At 25.7% G+C, this 18,442-nt stretch overlaps 1 protein-coding gene across 3 annotated transcripts in view; it reads right to left on the reverse strand.

Annotated features, from left to right (window-relative positions):
- Positions 1-5,708: 5,708 nt before the first annotated feature.
- LOC132930469 (uncharacterized) overlaps positions 5,709-18,442 on the reverse strand; it is a 41,625-nt gene continuing 28,891 nt past the window's right edge. The window contains exons 1-4 of one of the 3 annotated variants that reach the window (XM_060996359.1): positions 18,274-18,422; positions 18,112-18,186; positions 7,311-7,547; positions 5,709-6,082 (exon numbers count right to left, since the gene is read on the reverse strand). In XM_060996359.1, coding sequence (XP_060852342.1) covers positions 5,930-6,082; positions 7,311-7,547; positions 18,112-18,141 — 420 coding nt within the window. In that variant the 5' untranslated portion in view covers positions 18,142-18,186; positions 18,274-18,422 and the 3' untranslated portion in view covers positions 5,709-5,929. Of the gene's footprint in view, positions 6,083-7,310; positions 7,548-18,111; positions 18,423-18,442 lie in introns of those variants that run through there. The other 2 variants (XM_060996358.1, XM_060996357.1) reach the window with 2 other exon arrangements.

Below are 18,442 nucleotides of genomic sequence, written 5' to 3' on the forward strand. Positions count from 1 at the left end.
TACTTTCATTTACATAAGTGTATATTTGATAATATTATTATTATTTAGCTGTATTTTGGATTTAAAAAAAATATGTATTATAATGTATCATAATTATATAACTTAATATTGAATTATCGTATAATTATATAAATTAATAATATTGAAATTACTGTAAGACACTCATCAACAAGAGTCTAACGTTTAATGGATTATATATCGATATATATATGTATACATATATTATACCTATACAAAGTATATTGTTCATATAATATATTTAAACTTTATAATTTTAAAATTTAATATATCTAGCTTAGAAATAATATTATTTTTAAAATTCCAAATACTACAAAATAATAATTATTATTATATCAAATATACACATTACACTTATGTAAATATAAATTTTCCTTTAAAAATATAAAAGTATTATAATTTTACCATAGCAGGAATATAGGTAGAAATGGAAATCAAACCTTTTTCTTTTTAATTGACGGAAACGGGTAATTGCCGTGATCTTCGAGTTATTAAACTTTGTATACATATTATAGGTAAGGATAATAGTTTTTAATAACGGTTTTCTATAAAATATAAAATGTGACTATGTAATATTTAATCCAGTATACCAATTAATCATATTTAAATACATTTTATAAATTAAAAAAATATCAATATAGTTAAATAAAATAAAATATAGTCAATAACTATAATATTCAAACTATTATAGCCCACACGTTTTCTTAACATTTTATGTATTATTGTCATTTGTTATTCTTAGTATGTACACGCGTACACAAAATATCTTCAAAACTATTCTTTAAAATTTCAATTTAAATGTATATAAATTTAAAAAATAAAAACATATGCCTAACAATTTACAGTAAAAATGGGCGGTTATTCATTTGTAAATAACAAGTGATGTATACTGTATATAATATGGCATTTAAGTATATTTAAAAATTATAAATATTTAAATAGATGACAGATTAAATAAAAAATAAGGGTATAATACTATAATGTGATCACTGAATCATTCTGTCTAATATATTCCTTGACCAACATCTAACTAAAACTTATCTCGTTATTTCAACATTTAATGGAAATAAGATACTCAACTTTGAAACAACAACAAGCACACCAAAAATAATATGAAAAGTTATAATTATTAGTATCCAATATAGTAATAATTTTACGAAATAATATTTCATAAATATAAATTGGATAAAAATGTATTGACTGATTGACTGCGGAGACAGTTGTGACGAGACTCTTTGTGTAATTGTATTTGTGTTTCAGAAACAGGTATAATTTTTAGGCTTTAAAAGAGGTTAGTAATAATGTGCACTCGATGTTTATATAAATTGTGTAATATTTTATTGAAAATCTTTATAATGGTGTTATAATCTAGTCTCAACGACGAAGCCATTAACGCTAAATGCAGGTTTTAAACTTTTAACTACATTTTAATAATTTCTCAAATCTCAAATGTAAATATAATTAATAAGTTGTACTTGAATAATTATAAATAAAATCAATTATACACACTTAAGATTACAACTGCATAGTTGTATGTTGATAATATGGTTGGTTCAGTTAGTTGTTTCTAAAATCGTATTATTTGGCCACTGTTTTATTGAAAAATTAGGATATCCTATCTACAATCACGAGTAACTAAATAAACAAAAAACCACGTAACACTTATCAAAAAAGGATAACTTTATTTTGAGGTGGATTAAAACCATTTTAAAATATATTACAATGTATTTGGTAAAATACGATCGAGCACGGGTCCTTATTAGTTATTGGAGCTCTATTTTTAGTATTTTGATTGACTACTCTTTTTTAACGCTAGTTAATTCAATATTTTTTATAATATAAATTAAAGAGGATTTGTTTTACTGATGAATACGAATTTTTATGTGCACGGGAGTGGGAGGGTTGCTATAGGTTGCCTGGTTTATGTATATTAATATAAATTGAAAAACAATTAAATTATTAATATCTAAATATTTATAATAATTTACTTAACTTTGTATAAGAAGTCTTAAATAAATAAAGAGTGCTAAAAATGATGTAATAGGCATTTCCAGAAATTCAGGCTTACACGTGACTATGTATAGTATGTCTATATTTCATGTCAACATAATAATATGTTATAGTTTGCCATTTGAAGTTTATTTTTGTTTTTGTATAATTTATGCATATAATAATATTATCTTACTGTATACATTAATTATTGTACATTAAATAATATTTTTAAACCAACATTTTAATACATTTCAATGTTCATACTTTTGAATTTTAGTTACGATTCGCATAATATACATTTTTCTCATTAAACATTGCATTCGAATAGCAGAGTTATTATTTTCTTAGAATAAACTTAAATAATTAAGTAACTTGTAACTTTAGATGTGACTAAATTACTGACTATTTTAGTGAGTAACTGCCACTTGTAATCAATTACAAATTTCCAAGTTACAGTAAAGGTATTGTAACTTTTAACTAGTTAAAGCTAATTGATTAATATGCTCATTACCGCTTATTGTAAACCAAAAATATAAATAAAAAGATTCTTCATAAATTGATAAAGTTTGACCTGTGACATTTTCATAAATTGTATGGCAACGTTGTACTACATATTGTGCTCAGACTTTCCTATTAGTTTTTTGGGTATGCGCCGAGTTTTTTGTGAAATTTTAAGCACATGCTCAATTTATTGTTTGACTAAAAAAGTATAACTTACTCAATCACTTGAATTTTCGATTAGCCAATTTTTATTTTGATATACATAATAATATGCAGTTACAATTCAAAATGGTAAAGGTGCGGTAGCATTATTAGTATTTTGAAATTAAAATTGAATAATAAATTATAAAATGTAAATTTAAAACCTTATTCTATATTAATGTGACCTATATAAAAATATAATATAATAAATATTTTTTTGTGAAGGAATGGATCAAATTAAATTTTATTGTGTAATATATATCTATTTTATAATGTTGGATTAATTCTATAATACGATTACGTCTTTAATTATAGTTTATTATGATTGACATAAAAGTAGCTCTCCAAGTGGTTTTGTTTTTATTCAAATGCGATTATAAACAATCATAAGTATATACAATCTCAGAATAAAACTTATTCTTTCGAATGATATTAATATGAATATATATTATATAGAATTTTAATTTTTAATGACGACTAGACGAATTCCGAAGAGTGTTCAACACTTAACAAATTCCTACACGGTTCGTCTTATGTTTTTTGATATTTATAAATCTGACACCTTTATTCATATTTAAGCTAATAATAATTATTGATTTCCTGCTAGTTACATAATTATTATAATATTTCCGAGGTCTTCTATTGTGTTTATTTAATCATTTCACGGTACCTTTGTGGCTGTGTCAGTAAAGATATGACAGAATAGCATTATTTTTTCTCTACCTACACTAACAATAGCTATTAGTTGTTTATTGTGACGAAACATGTGAGTCTCTGGTTTTTAAAAAAATACGTTTACAATAATTTAAAATCGATTTTGTTATATAATATTCTTACTGAATAAATTTAATTTATTTCTGAAAAAAATGAACATTATTTGTATGATTTTCATTTACATTGATATTTAAAGTATAATGTGTATAATATTACCTAATAGGATGATACTCAAGTACAGGTTTCATCCGACATTTCGCTGGGCGATAAAAAAAAATGCGTGCATTTTGGAGGACGACGTCTTTAATAACATAAATACACGATGTTGTTTTTTATCTTTAGTATTTTTTTCGATCTTGCAACATAACATACTTACTACTTTTTTTCATTATCTCAAAATCAAAACTAAAATTAACTACGTTAAACAAAAACATTACGAACATATATTTCATTTATTGGACATAATATAATATGTATACTACTTGAAATTATTCATCGCATCATCCAATCATTCGTTGTTAAATTTTCATTGCGATTTTTTCAAGTTAATGAAACATGTTTGAATTTAGGTATATAGAGTATAGAGTTCACGAGTTACAACATTTTTTTTGTATTTGTTTTAAATTAACTTTGAACGTTATTTAGAATGTTTGTCTATACTATAGACAGTATAGACTATACTTTGAGTATAACTTATGTGCACCACCTTCGGAGAATTCTTGACCTTCGCCACTGAACTGAACTCGATTCGCTCGTCATTCTTTGTATATTCATATTCTTTTCCGGCAGCTAATTTCCGGTTCATTTCCGATGATATCATGTATGACAAACTGTCAACCATTGCAAGCAGCTCGGTGACGAGTCAGTTGATTAGCCTGTTTGCTTATTAGCTGTTATTATCACCTTTATGTTCCTTGATTAATTTTAGATTTTTGTTTTATTAATGTTATTACCTATATTTATTGCTTAAGAACTTCAGAAAATGAGAAAATATTTGTGAACGAAATTTTAAATTTTTAAAATGTTGGGTGTTTCCTTGTTTTGTCATGCTTTATGCTTATTATTACAAAATATAAATCCTTCTAATTTACCTCCTGATAAAACTTGAAACTTACACAACAATTTGAATAATTAATGGAAATTAATTAATTACCAATCAAATATTTACATTTATGTTAAATTCTCAGTATCAGACTCTTAAATACATGTAAAGAAATATTTTACATTACATGTAAGTATACACTATACTTAAATTCTTTATCAAATTTTCAGTTTTCACTAATCTGTACTAACTAATATTTTAAATTATAAAAAGCATAATAATGATTTATTATTACACAAATATAACACATTATGTTTACACCTACTAAAATTTGAACAAAAATATACTCTTCACGTGTTGATACGTCGTTATTTACCAACGCCGCAAACCTAAGGAAGTACAAGTCCACGAACCCGAAACTTCTTAATAAAAGATTTTCATCATTCCCTGTTGCAATACTGTTTTACAGGCGCAAACGCAGGGGGGTCAAAACCCAAAGGTGTTTAAACCCCCTCCGAAATATCAGGAACAGAAAATAAATTACCTGACCTACAAATGAATGGTATGATATTTATGTACATTTTTCAATCCCCCCCCCCCCCGAAATTTTTTCCCGTGTTCGGACTTGCTGTCTTATAATTAGTTAATACCTGCATGAACGATGTAAATTTTAAAACTATGTTGCTATAATCGTATTAGTCAAAGTCCATGGCTAACATCAATATTATTTCATTGATAACATTACTGGTAACATATTGTACAACTCTTAAATCACAAACGTACTCGTCGGTCGAGTTACTATATAGGTACTATATGTCAATATACATAAATATGTCACATTAAAAATACTTTATTGTTTACCCTCAAGTTACGACGAACATGGTAAATATATGATTGGTGATTGGTATAAACGTAGTGTGTAACAAGAGTGTTTAAAATTAAAACTATAATATAAAAGAGGTGTTCACGCGACCAATGATTATAATTATTGCAGAAATATTGTTTCGCCATATTAATATATTATTATAGATTATAACTTAAAGTTCTATCATCGGAATTTATTGTCTCTGATGTATCAGCTGTAACGACATATTACTGAATTAGGTATTTTCTTGCAGATCAAGTGAAAATATTGTTGATCATTATGATCAGTAGTGGTGAAGAATACATATGGAATAGACCACACCATTAGATTTTTGATAAGGATTACGTAATTATATATTCAATAATTAACAATATGTTTATAATACAAAAATATGACATTTATTACACATTATTATATTATTATATTAAAATATTACATATAAATTATATTACAAAACAATATTGGTTATAGTAGAGATAAAAACAATTATTTTTAAGAGGTAAAAAATGTATAACATTTTATTTTTAATTACATATAATATATGTATATATATGACATGGCAAACATTTTTGACGATGAGAGAATTAGAACACTCATCAGTTCAATGGAATATAATTTGGCTGTGGGATATTTGAATAATATTTCCGTCTCATATTTTCATTTTTGATAAGTTTCTGATACTTAGTTGCTGTGAGTGGGTATTTTTCATACTTCGAATAAGGTTTTTGGAACTTAATTTTCATTGGTACCTGAAAAGTATGTACATATTACATTAGCCATTAGGTAAGTATGTATAATGTAATAAAAGATGAATTTTTATAAGGAAGTAGGTACTTGTATTGTAATCAATATCTTTAGTTAGTTTTAAATAGTAAGTATAGAATTTAAAATTAGTTGAAAGGTAGAAATATTAATAAAATTGGCCGCTGGGTCATAGTAAAATTCTTCTAATACGTGATTATTATTGTAGGTAAGTACATAAGATAAAGGTCGAATACTATACTATTTAATAAATACTATTTAACTATACTTGAATTAATTATAATAATGATAATAAGAAAAATAATAGGTTACATAATATTAATGACATTTCTATATTTACAGAAAAATTAGAATACCAAAATACTCTCTAAAATGGACACATTTAAAAATATAATAAAATAATAAAAGTCGCTTGTAAAATTATCTTTCCTAAAGTGGACACTTTCTTATAACTGTTTATTTTTTACTTAAATTAAAGTTATGGCTATTTGTTTTTATTTAAAATAAACTGTCAGTGTTTAATGAGCTTCATTTCATTAACCTTATGCGGTGAATTTAAAATTATTATTTCTGTATAATTTTTGGTAACCAATTCATTAAAACTATTGTAATTAGTTGAATTTTTTTATTATTTGTAATATAAAGCTAGTCCATTTTTATATATTTACAACATATATTTAATATCGTAGTAAATAAAAGTAAATCTGATAAAAGAGATTGAAAAAGTAAAAAAAAATAGTTGTAAGGATGTAGGTGAAAGGAAATTATATTCATTAGTAATTACTAATTATATCTAAAACTAGGTAATATTGTAGAAAAAAATAAAGGATAATAGGCGATTTAAGGCGTCTTTAGGTTAATTTTTTTCAGCTTTAAATCGTATCCTAAAATTTTTTCCATAAGATTTTTTTTATCCGGCTAATTAGGTTTGATGGTACTTCCTAATGGGAAAAATTTAACCGTAAGCGTGTGATAAATAAATTTGCATCTAAAATAGGTGTGTAGTATCTATTATAATATATAGATAAGTTGGTTAACTTTGTTATTGTGCAATATTATCATAGGTATTGATTGAAAATTCATAAACAAGTCGCTATAAGATCATTATAATCAATCGTAATCAATTATATGTCAAAACGTTTTCAAACTGCTCTAAATTAATTATTGCATTACCATGTATCGCTGTAAAATAAAATAGTTATTAATTATCATTACCAGTTGAAGACTTTGAGGTGCCAAATACTCGATGAAGTTGTATGGGATTGGCACATAAGACGGATCCAACGGCGGTGGTTCGGGTCTTTCTTCCGAATACTCATGTACGGGAGCCGGTGGCGCGAGATAGGAACCAGGCACCGGAATTATTTTTGGCTCGGGCACAGCGGGTTCAATGGGCGTCGTCTTGCCCGTTGGCACTGATATCGCCGTTCCCAAATCCATCATGCACAGGCACTGTGTGCAATAAAATATTGGAATATAATTTAAAATATAGTATAGAAATAATAAAAAAAAAATATGTCCTGTACGTCATGTTGTCCTAGACTTATAATGAAATGGAAAAATCCCTAATCAAGAAGTGTTGTCACGGGGTGTAATTTATTCTTATACACAACTTATTTACAAACACAAGTAAAATAATTTAACACCATAAACTTAATATAATTGTAATTAAGTATCTATAGAGAGCGCTAAAAAACCCTACTTTCCGAGAACAGTGCGATTTAAACGGTAGCTGTCTGAAAATGGTCAACGTTCCTCGAGAGATCTTCTTGTTCGCATAATGCTGCCGTTGAAGCAAGCAACAGACGCCTACAATTATTTTAAAAATACCGGTTTTTTTATAATTCATTTTATTTGTATGGTAAACTTATGTTGTTGAATTCGTATGAAATATGAGTGATTTTTGAGTTGATATTTATTCATTGTTTTTATCGTTAAAAATATGCGATTCCAAGAAAATTGTTATCCGCTGAACTACTTATAGGTACATGTTTTCAAAGTAAAGTGTAAATTAATAATACGTTTGGTTTATCCATGACGCATTTAATTATTTATTTATGCCCAAAGTTGAAAATAGCACGCAAATAAGCAAGGTCAATAAAAACATTGAATATAGTTTTTTGTACTAACTATACAATCAACTTTTTTTGTAAACTAATTAAGAATGTAATATGTAGTTTTAATTGAGTTTAACAAAATGTGTTTGAAAGTTGATATATGTATAGGTATTTAATATATTAGGTATATATATTACGGTTTATAATGATAGTATAGTTTTAATAAATATTTGTGGTTGAAAGTATAAGTTTAAAATGAAGTTTTAATGTAAACTATTTTTTTATAATAAGAGTTCTTTATAGTGCTAGTGATTGGTGTGTCATATTAAGAAAATATATAAAATGAGAATTTAAAAACAACATTTTTCGTTTCAATTTCTTCGTGTTTTTAATAATTGTTCTAAATTAACAATAGTTAATGAAACAAATAAAAAATGTTTCTCATATAGGATTGATATATAGCAAACAATTGATATATAAACAATATGTGTTCAAATTTAACTTCATGTATTTTTTTTACACAGATTGTACATAAACTTATTATAATGGAGACAAAAATAGACATTAAAATATTTTGTTTTTTATGCAATATACGTATACCTAACGGCTATGCATAATATAATAATGTTCTTGTGATTTCTTTTTGACAACGATATTAATTATCATTTGATATCCAATTCAAATAGTAAAATAGTATAGGTATATATGTAACCAATATTTTTGGGACAGTTGTCAATATAACATTGAATAATAATAATATGTACTGCCTGTGCTGTCTATGAAGATCTATTTAGGTATAAGAAGTTTTTTGTTTAATAACTAGACAATAGATAATAGTATAATACATTAGAGTTGTTGAACCTAATACGTCTTCATCAACACTATTGTCAATTTGTATGGTTGTACTTGGGGCTATAGGACTTAAAGTAACTCTCATTTCCAAAATATACAATTTTTCTATTCACAAAAATGCAAGTTAACATTATTATTAACATTTTGTGATTGTGTAAGAATGGCGTATTTAAGATATTTATGCTTTTCACGAATCATTTTTTTTTTAATTTCGTATTTTGGATGTACTCGGTAAAAATACTAAAATGCGTTAAATTGTCTGTTTATGATGCTGTAAAATATTATTCTCGTGTGGTGTTGACGGTCGCACCTACTTATTGGTAATCACGGTCGTTGGGCAATCTAGATAATATTTGTATTCATCACCAATAACGTTAAACTGTAGTCAACATAATATATTATTTTATCGATGGTATTAATTTATACATTAAATAAGACACGAGCGCGTGCATACGCACACACACACACACATACACACTCACAAGCGTGCACACACTTTGTGTACAAAAATGATTTCTGCATTAATTGGCAAGGTTAATTTATTGTATATTGTTCAATAGATGTTACATTATATTACATTATATTATTATTATGTCTAGGTAAGGTATAGATAGTGTAAACGCTGTAAATATATAAACATTTAAATAGTGCGCCAAATAAAAATGTACTACCTATTCATAAATGTCCATGCATTTTTTATATGTAGCAATGGTTTGGCATGGTTGATGGTATAACTATTAAAATACACTATGCAATATTTTGTCGTGGACATAGGTTGTTTAAATTTCAATAATTTTTTTTAAAATAGTCTGATAATAACTGATTTTTTTTTTTTTTAATACGTCATTATGGAACATCAAAAATTTGTTTATCGTTACTCCCGGTTTATTGTAGTAAAATATTTAATAACTAAACGACAATCTAAGGCGGTGTTGTAAGTTATGATGAAAATGTGGGATCAGATTTTATTTGCATTACTTAACATTTCTGGTATGATTATTGATACAAAATGTGAAAAATTAGTAGAGCATTTTTATATCTACAGTGGTTACCGGTAAGCTATACATTTTAATAGTGTCTATTATACATTTTAGTGTATGCGATTAACTATTGAGTTGTTGACATTTCAAACAGTAATTAGGTATTAAAACTTGAAGTAATTATAAATGCCTTGGTATATACATTATTTAACTTGGTATAACTATGTGTTTATCGATATAATAATATGTCTATTTCATGTCATCATTAATAATAATATCACAATATTAATTAATAATTATGGCAGGTCATTGTAAATACAGACGTCTCGTTTGTGATCGCATGCGTGCCTGAATAAATTTGCGTGATTTCAACAATAATTATTATGTATTGAAGGTAACAGTTGATATATTTTCTCCGAATTTCGGCGATATAATAATTTTCGTGTACCTAACCAATAGTCGAAAATTAAGTATTCTTCATTAAGTATTCGTGAATATCGTTTTTGTCTGGAGCAATATATACCTAAAAATATTTAATTTATTTTCTATAATATATACTAAAACCTATTAAATTGTATTCCGTCTGATTTGTTAGTGTATGTATATGTAGGCGCCATACATACATTTTGTCTGGCAGTTGTTACTTAGAAAATAACCCAGATACTATAGGTACAAAGTACCTACTATTATGAATTGTATACTAATATAAAATAAATATTTGAATATAGACGAGTAATTTAATTTCAAAATAATACATTTACATTTTTTATCAAATTATTTAGTTATAATTTGCATATTTAAAATACACAACGTGTTGTGGAATTCTGAACTCCTTTAGAGGACGCTTCACTTACGTTCGTTGTATTTGTCTTACAAACGTATAACATGGTAAATTTTACGTTCTATAATATAGTCCATTTAACTTTGTTATATTTAATATTAGAGTGAATTGACTTATTACAACATTTTAAATGAAGAATATCATCTAGTGAATCTTATATATTTTTTTTTATATTTAAATTTAAAACGAATTATGAGCATTTTGAAACGTACAAACTACAAAAAAATAATAAAAAAAAAATAAAATGTTTGTAATATCCTCTCAAGAAAACTAAGAAGTCACTATAAAAAGGAGACTAATCAGCCACACCAATACACACCATGTGTAATGTGCAGTACATGGTAATTGGATTTTTAGATATAACACAACAGTAGTTATCACTATTACTTATGATAATTTAGACAATATGATTGTTTTAGATTTTAAGGAAAAATACACGAAACCAATATTCAACGCAAAAAAGAAAAATACATTTTTATATATACTATGTTCACATGTATATAAAATAAAAAATTGTCGTAATAAATAACCGATGTGAATGTTATTAAGACTGACACTTTATACAGGTAGGCAGTATACGACGTGTTAATACGACGGAATGTCAAAAAGAAAAATAATTAGTTAACAGTTATTAAATGTTATAAGTAGTACACGTAATTGTATAGTATACAAATATACAATATATGTGTATATTATATGTATATACCTATAGTAAACACATTGATATCGTGTGGTTACAAATAACTATACAATTAAATGTAATCACTAAATACGTACGACTGTTTACAATTTATTGATGTCAATATGCCTCCAGAAATATAATATGAATGGTACATTTTTCCTATACTGACATAATGACAACGGTAAACTTGAATGGAACGACGTTTATGTATCAACGTTGAACATGGCTATACTGAATCATTCGAGTCAGCGTGTAACATCAGTCTAATAGTACTAACTACAAACTGCTCGGTTATACAATTTTCACTATAACTAATCGCGCGAAATTACTTTACGACTTGCAACAATGGATTTGGAGATTTGAATCACATCAGGCATTCCATCGTATTATTATTGTCGGTAAAAAATATAAAAAATAAGTTTATACTTTAAGCTCTAAATCGTGTGTCGAGCTATACGCTTGGATACATTGCCGACATGCACTTGGATTATTATTAATGTATACAGTTTCGACTTGTTGACCATATATTAAATATCAGCTATTCGTTTATTTTTAACCTACCAAACGTGTTTCGAGATGTGTCACAATTTTTTGTCTTCTTGAATTCTATATTTCTATCTCACTTTTAAATTTCAATATGTGAGTGATCAACACTATTTCGAGTACTTACACATTTTACAGTGTTATTTTATCACGTATCATGAACTGTTATTATAAGTCTTCAAGTGCTTACACTGCATGTACTATGTACATTGTACACAGTTTTCAATATTTTGGTTTTTACCTTCATTCTTGAATATAAAACGTTTCCTGTTACAGTTTTAGAATCTCTTTTCTATCAGCCGATTACAGTGAATTTAATTATAACTGACATTGACGACTATTTGAACTGCTAAAACCCCAATAACAAGTTCTATCATTATTTATCAATTTATTACGTGCCTATGAAGGACTGCTACTACGTAACAAATCTGAGATCTCCTTTATTTTAATCATAATATTGTTTTATAAAAAATATTTTACGAATTTGAAAAATAGGTCAAATCATACTTGAATTAAAGTGTAAAATACCATTTGTGCTTAATAAGCCAATGATATGTTAAATGTAAAATAAAAGAGGATTATTTCTGTATTGTTTTTTTGCAAAATATTAAATAAATTTTTAGTTTTATTAGGTTTATCATTAGTATTAACTATTTACTATCCTATTAATAGACATTACATTTTATCCTACATTATTAAATATAAAATATATACAAAGTTTTTATTTTATGATAATAATTATCATTATTATTTTGATAACAGTCGTTGTGGAATAGACAATTACTCCACTAATGATTGTATTATATTAATAATATTTAATATATTATTTTGATTTTAATTTTTACATTAAATTTCATTATTACCTTCGATTGAGCGAGTATAATATATAATTTTAAGTACAGACAGTATACAGTATGTATAATTTAAATCTGAAATTTATATTCTATTTTCATAATTTATCACAATATTAATCTATCAATACTTGCTTAAATTGTTGTTTAGGTAAGTTAAATAGGTACAGTGAACCTGGACACCTGGTACATGTTTTTTTCAACTTTTATTATTTGAGGTGTCGCCACTGAGCGATTCCTTCTCTCGTGAAATGTAATTATTGTGCGCGTTGTATATTTTATACAGATTGTAATTTTTATATTTCAAAAATAATAAAAAAAAGCTTTTATCATATTTTAACTTAGTTATAGAATTTCTATCAGCACGTTACAATATGTCAATATGCAACAAAAAAAAGTTGTGGTGCTATACATTTTAGAAAAAAATGTATTATGTTAAAATTGTTATATCTTATTATTCTAAGCCTGAATAGAGTAGGTGAATAAAATAAAATAATTTTCATGTGATGAAGAGATATTCAATTATCAAATTGTATGGAAACACGTAGCTATTAGTTTACCCAAAAATGTACATAATCGTTGTTGTATACTACACCTACTTGATTTTGAATTTAAATTATGTATTATGTGTAATGATTGTTATATAATAAATTATTAATTATTTAACAAGTAAAAATATCATTATTCATTATATTGTTCTCTATATGATAAATAATATAAAATGTTTAGAATATAATGATGTCATGTCTTTATCCTTAATCTTACATTCACGTTTACGCATTCTCTTCCGATATCGAGTAGGTATCTATAATAATAATTTGACGTTTTATGCCCAATAGAATTAAAGCAGAACGAGAACTTCATAAAGAAATTATGACTATTAAATATCGCAGAAGCAAGGCCGGTATGATAGCGCTAGTGCGTCTATCACTATATAAACATAAATATCATTAATAACGATAATAATACTATTATTAATATTGTAAAAATAATAACATGTGTATTATTATCTCCTCTCGGCTTATTCATATCATCGACACCACACTTGTGTGTAATATGTTTTCCCTTAAGTACCTATCATAAATTCGTTTCCACCGGAGAGGTCACGACAACGATGACGAGGTCGTGTACATCACATACCGGAACGTATTAATATCTTCCAGTCAGAACTTCCGTAGCTCATTATATTATATAAATATACTTATATATACTCGTACTAACCAATATCGTGAGTATAATGTACCTACACAGGTGTGCATTGTATGCACAACTGAAATCGTGTATCTATTTGTGATTTTGTACATCACGTTGTTTTTTTTATGGTCAACGGATAAAACTATGAATTTAGTCATCCCGAAGAGTTAATGCTGATTTTTAACGTCTTCTAGAGTCCATGAACATAATATTATGTCTATAGTTTAGCGTAAATTATTGTTATTATATATAAATTATGTGATATTATACTATTCTATTGTATTGTCTATCAAAATCCTCGTGACTGCTAGAAAATCCTCATGATTTTATAGTTACATAAGTCTAAGGTAATCCTTATTAACCTCATAAAAAAAAATCCGTACGTGTGAGTACCTTCAGAATATTAAAGGTCGGCACATTTACTTTAATTATTTTTCTGAATCGGAGAAGAAAACAATCATAAAAAAATATCATAAGATATCACAATATCGCAATAGAAAATTAATACTGGGTAAGCTAATTTTTCAAATTTAATATTTTTGCGTTATAATACACAAATGTGATTCTTTTAAAAATCAACACTCAAAAACTAAAAATTATTAGAAATTAAATTTGTATGTATTGGAGGTTTTAGAAAGATATTTTGTATTGGTATATGAAATTAAAAATGTATTCTAAAATTTAATTTTTCGTAATAATTTTTAATATTTTAAAGAACCTAAATAAATACTTTTCAAGATAATGACTGTTAAAAAATCTATCGTGTTTGCTCGTAAGAGTAATAATAATTATTGTTTTAAACAAACATTGTATTATTTTTATTTTTAGCACATTTGTATTATTGTATTTTAGTTATGTAATGATTATTTCCGGATTGCCAATAAATATATATACTATTTTTAGACTCTGAGAGGAGCAATAAACGTATTGATTTTATCATGATGTGTTTTTCGTGGATGAGTACAAGATAAGTTGTCGATAAAATGCGTTGATTTTAAAAGCTAAGGTGGTTTTGGATACAAAATTGGATCTGGTGATTGGCTTGTACTTTTGACAGATTAAACATAAAAATTCCCAGTTCTTATTTTTAAATTTTTTTTTATGTAACTCGAAAACGAATAACCGTTGGTACTTTAAATTTTTGTCAAATGTTTATATTATCGTTTTTTATTTATAAAAACATTTTCAAAATATTTCGATTATTTTTGAGTTGTTTGTAAGTACCTATGAGAAAAAATTCTTGAACATTTAGTACAAGATCTAACAAAAGTTATTCTTTCACCTATATACAAATACATAATAATATGCTTCATTTCTTTTTATACACATTTCAATTTAGATTTTTAACGAAATCCTTAAAATCACAAAATATCACAAACTATTTTACAGCTAAAAAATCATAAATTTTTTATTTTTGTATTTAAGTTTTTAAAAATTTAATACAAGATTCGTTATTATAATGAACTGCTTTTAAAGTTATAAGTAGTTTGCATTAAAACTATAAAATCTAAAAGAATTATAAAGACTATTATCTTTAATAGATATAAAAAAATTATTATATCAACCTATTATAATATTAAAAGTAAAATAAATGACTAATAACTATATCTAAAAAAAAACATATCACCCCAAGTGATATAGGCTGATATAGACTTTTTACGCTTAGAATCGTTTTTCACATTCAATAATATATCATTCAGATTTTTGAGACTTAGGTATTGAAATATTTTAAGTATTTGTTTATTTTTATAGTTGTAAAAAAAAAAATGAAAAAATTGTAATCATTATTTACGTGTCAACAAATAATATAATTTTACAAGAGAGTAAGAAACAATCTCACACGGTTCAATTATACAAAATTTACCACGGTGACTTGTAGACCTCGATGGTTATTTTATGATTTTATGTTTACTGCACCGTGAATAGTTTTTAAATTTAACAGTAAGACTTCTGAAAGGTCACTTAACGTTTCATACATTTTTAACGTAGAATTGTAATACATGTGTAAGAACTAAAAGATTGGGATTTAAAGGAAAAACGATGATGAGATGTAGAGATGAGAGATGTGTATTGTGTAATAACTAATAATTAATAAATGAAAGTGTTCATCTATACAAAATACAACTATTAACACGTGCTAAATAATTATTACGGTAAGTATACGTATCATGGAACTAATTAATAAAACAAATTATAATAGTAAGGCTGAATCAATCGATATTTTATCGAGCTGTGGTTTCGTTGTATTAATTAGCCAATTAATATAATTACTTAACTTTATACTTAACTAAATAATCACCCTTGATACTTGTAGTAGCTACTTATTTATTTTTAATTCAATCATTAATGTTAAAGTAAATTAAAAATCGTCTAATCTGCAGTATTATGTTTTATGGACATATGATATATAATTGAACTCAATGGTACGTCAAGAAAAAAATGAAAAATAAAATGATATAATAATAATAAAAAAATATTAATTGCGTAAGGTGAATACAAATATTTACTTTAGATTTCTAATTTTGTGGACTTATACTAAAGCCATATTGCAATATGGGACAAACATTAAAGACAACATTTTTGATTTTTCTTATTTTATTAATATTTATTTGTTTATTGAAGTTAATGTATTATGAACTTTTTATGAACAATAACTAAAATTGTTAATGTTTTTCCCGTCTATGTATTTATAAAAATATAAAATATAGGTAATATTTGTGTAGTGCGTTAGTGAAGGGAATTCTGCAGCATGGTAGTTAAGCTGATAATATGTTCTGTGCAAAACGACTGCGGAGTAATGATAAGCTTTAACTGGATATTTATGGAAGTTTTAGTTTAAAATGCATTTGTATTTTATTTTAATATAAACCGACATGTTTTGTGCGAAATTGCTGGAGTAATGATTAGGTTTAACTGCCTATATATGAAAGATTTACTTAACATTTTAAAATGTATAATATCATCATCATATCCAATAGGAAATGCCCCAAAGGATACCTCTGAACTAAAGTTTTAATATTAGTATAGGTAATTGCTGTTTCGTTTCGAAATTTAGTAATTATGAATAAGAAATTGTATTTCGACATAATCGATAAGTATCCGAGTAAGGTCAGATTTGTATGTATTGATATTATATACTCTTCAACAATATGTTTACCGTTCCGTAAACATGCGTTTTGCAGCGTTTTACTTATCCCGAATGTGTATACAAATATTTAAAAAGCTGTTGAAGTAAAATAAACAAGGGATTTTAATATCCTGACAAGACTTGGTTTGGAAAAAATCACAATTGCTAAACCCACATAAAATATATTATTTAGGATGTGGGTATGCATTTTAAATCTATATCAGATAGTTTGTCTAACAGAGCATGACATTAGTTGCAAATATATGAAACATGACGCTTTCTTAGACTTATGTTCTACGTAGTATTTACTGCTTCAATTACAATATTATACATGTGAGTTTTTGATTCAATACATTTGTAATGTAATCATATTTAGCATTGAAACGTCAAAATACAAAGAAATACAACTTACTGTACTAGTGCTACTAATGTTCAAAAGTATCGTGTGAATTTAATAACTAAGTGTTTGATGTTTTTACTTGTGTAACCCGAGTGATAAAATACTAAGAGAATTTGATAAAATTAGTAATTACCACATAATTTATTTCAAATTACTTTTATTATGATAAATAGTAATTTATTCAGACCGTTAGTTATAATACAAGTTTGAAAATAATTTTATAATTAAAAACTTATGCGATTATAATACGAAATGTATTTAATTATAATAAGTACGTTGTTTTTGAAAGATACTTGAAATATTTACTTTGTTTGAAATATCAAAATATATTAAATTCGACACAATGTAATGATAATTTAGCCAATTAAAACTATTTTAGTCGACTGTATTAGATAATTAGAATAATTAAAAATATTATTTTTAATTTTTGTATTAGTTTTACTAAGATATTTTATGTATCTCAAATAATAATTAGAGATGGGTACTTACAGATATGACGGTAGTCAGAAGCATCAACATTTTGCAAGGGCGCGTTTGATCTTTGATATTGTTACTTTACGTTACCTGTGATTATATAAAAAAAAAAAAAAAATAATAATCAATAGAGTTTAAGTCATGAAAAAAAAAATTAGTACGATGTTCAAAACCAACACTTATTGCTTATATTTATATTTAATATGTTATATTGCTCGCGCAGAGGTTCCTGAACGTTTGAACTGGAAAAAATAATGAAAAAAATAACATCATAGAAGAAGATTGTGACAATGTGTTTGTGTGCATCAAAAGAACGTATAACTCAAGGCCGTTAACTGTCGACCTT

Source organism: Rhopalosiphum padi, chromosome 4, assembly GCF_020882245.1.
Source record: "Rhopalosiphum padi isolate XX-2018 chromosome 4, ASM2088224v1, whole genome shotgun sequence".
Taxonomy (NCBI): Eukaryota; Metazoa; Arthropoda; class Insecta; order Hemiptera; family Aphididae; genus Rhopalosiphum; species Rhopalosiphum padi.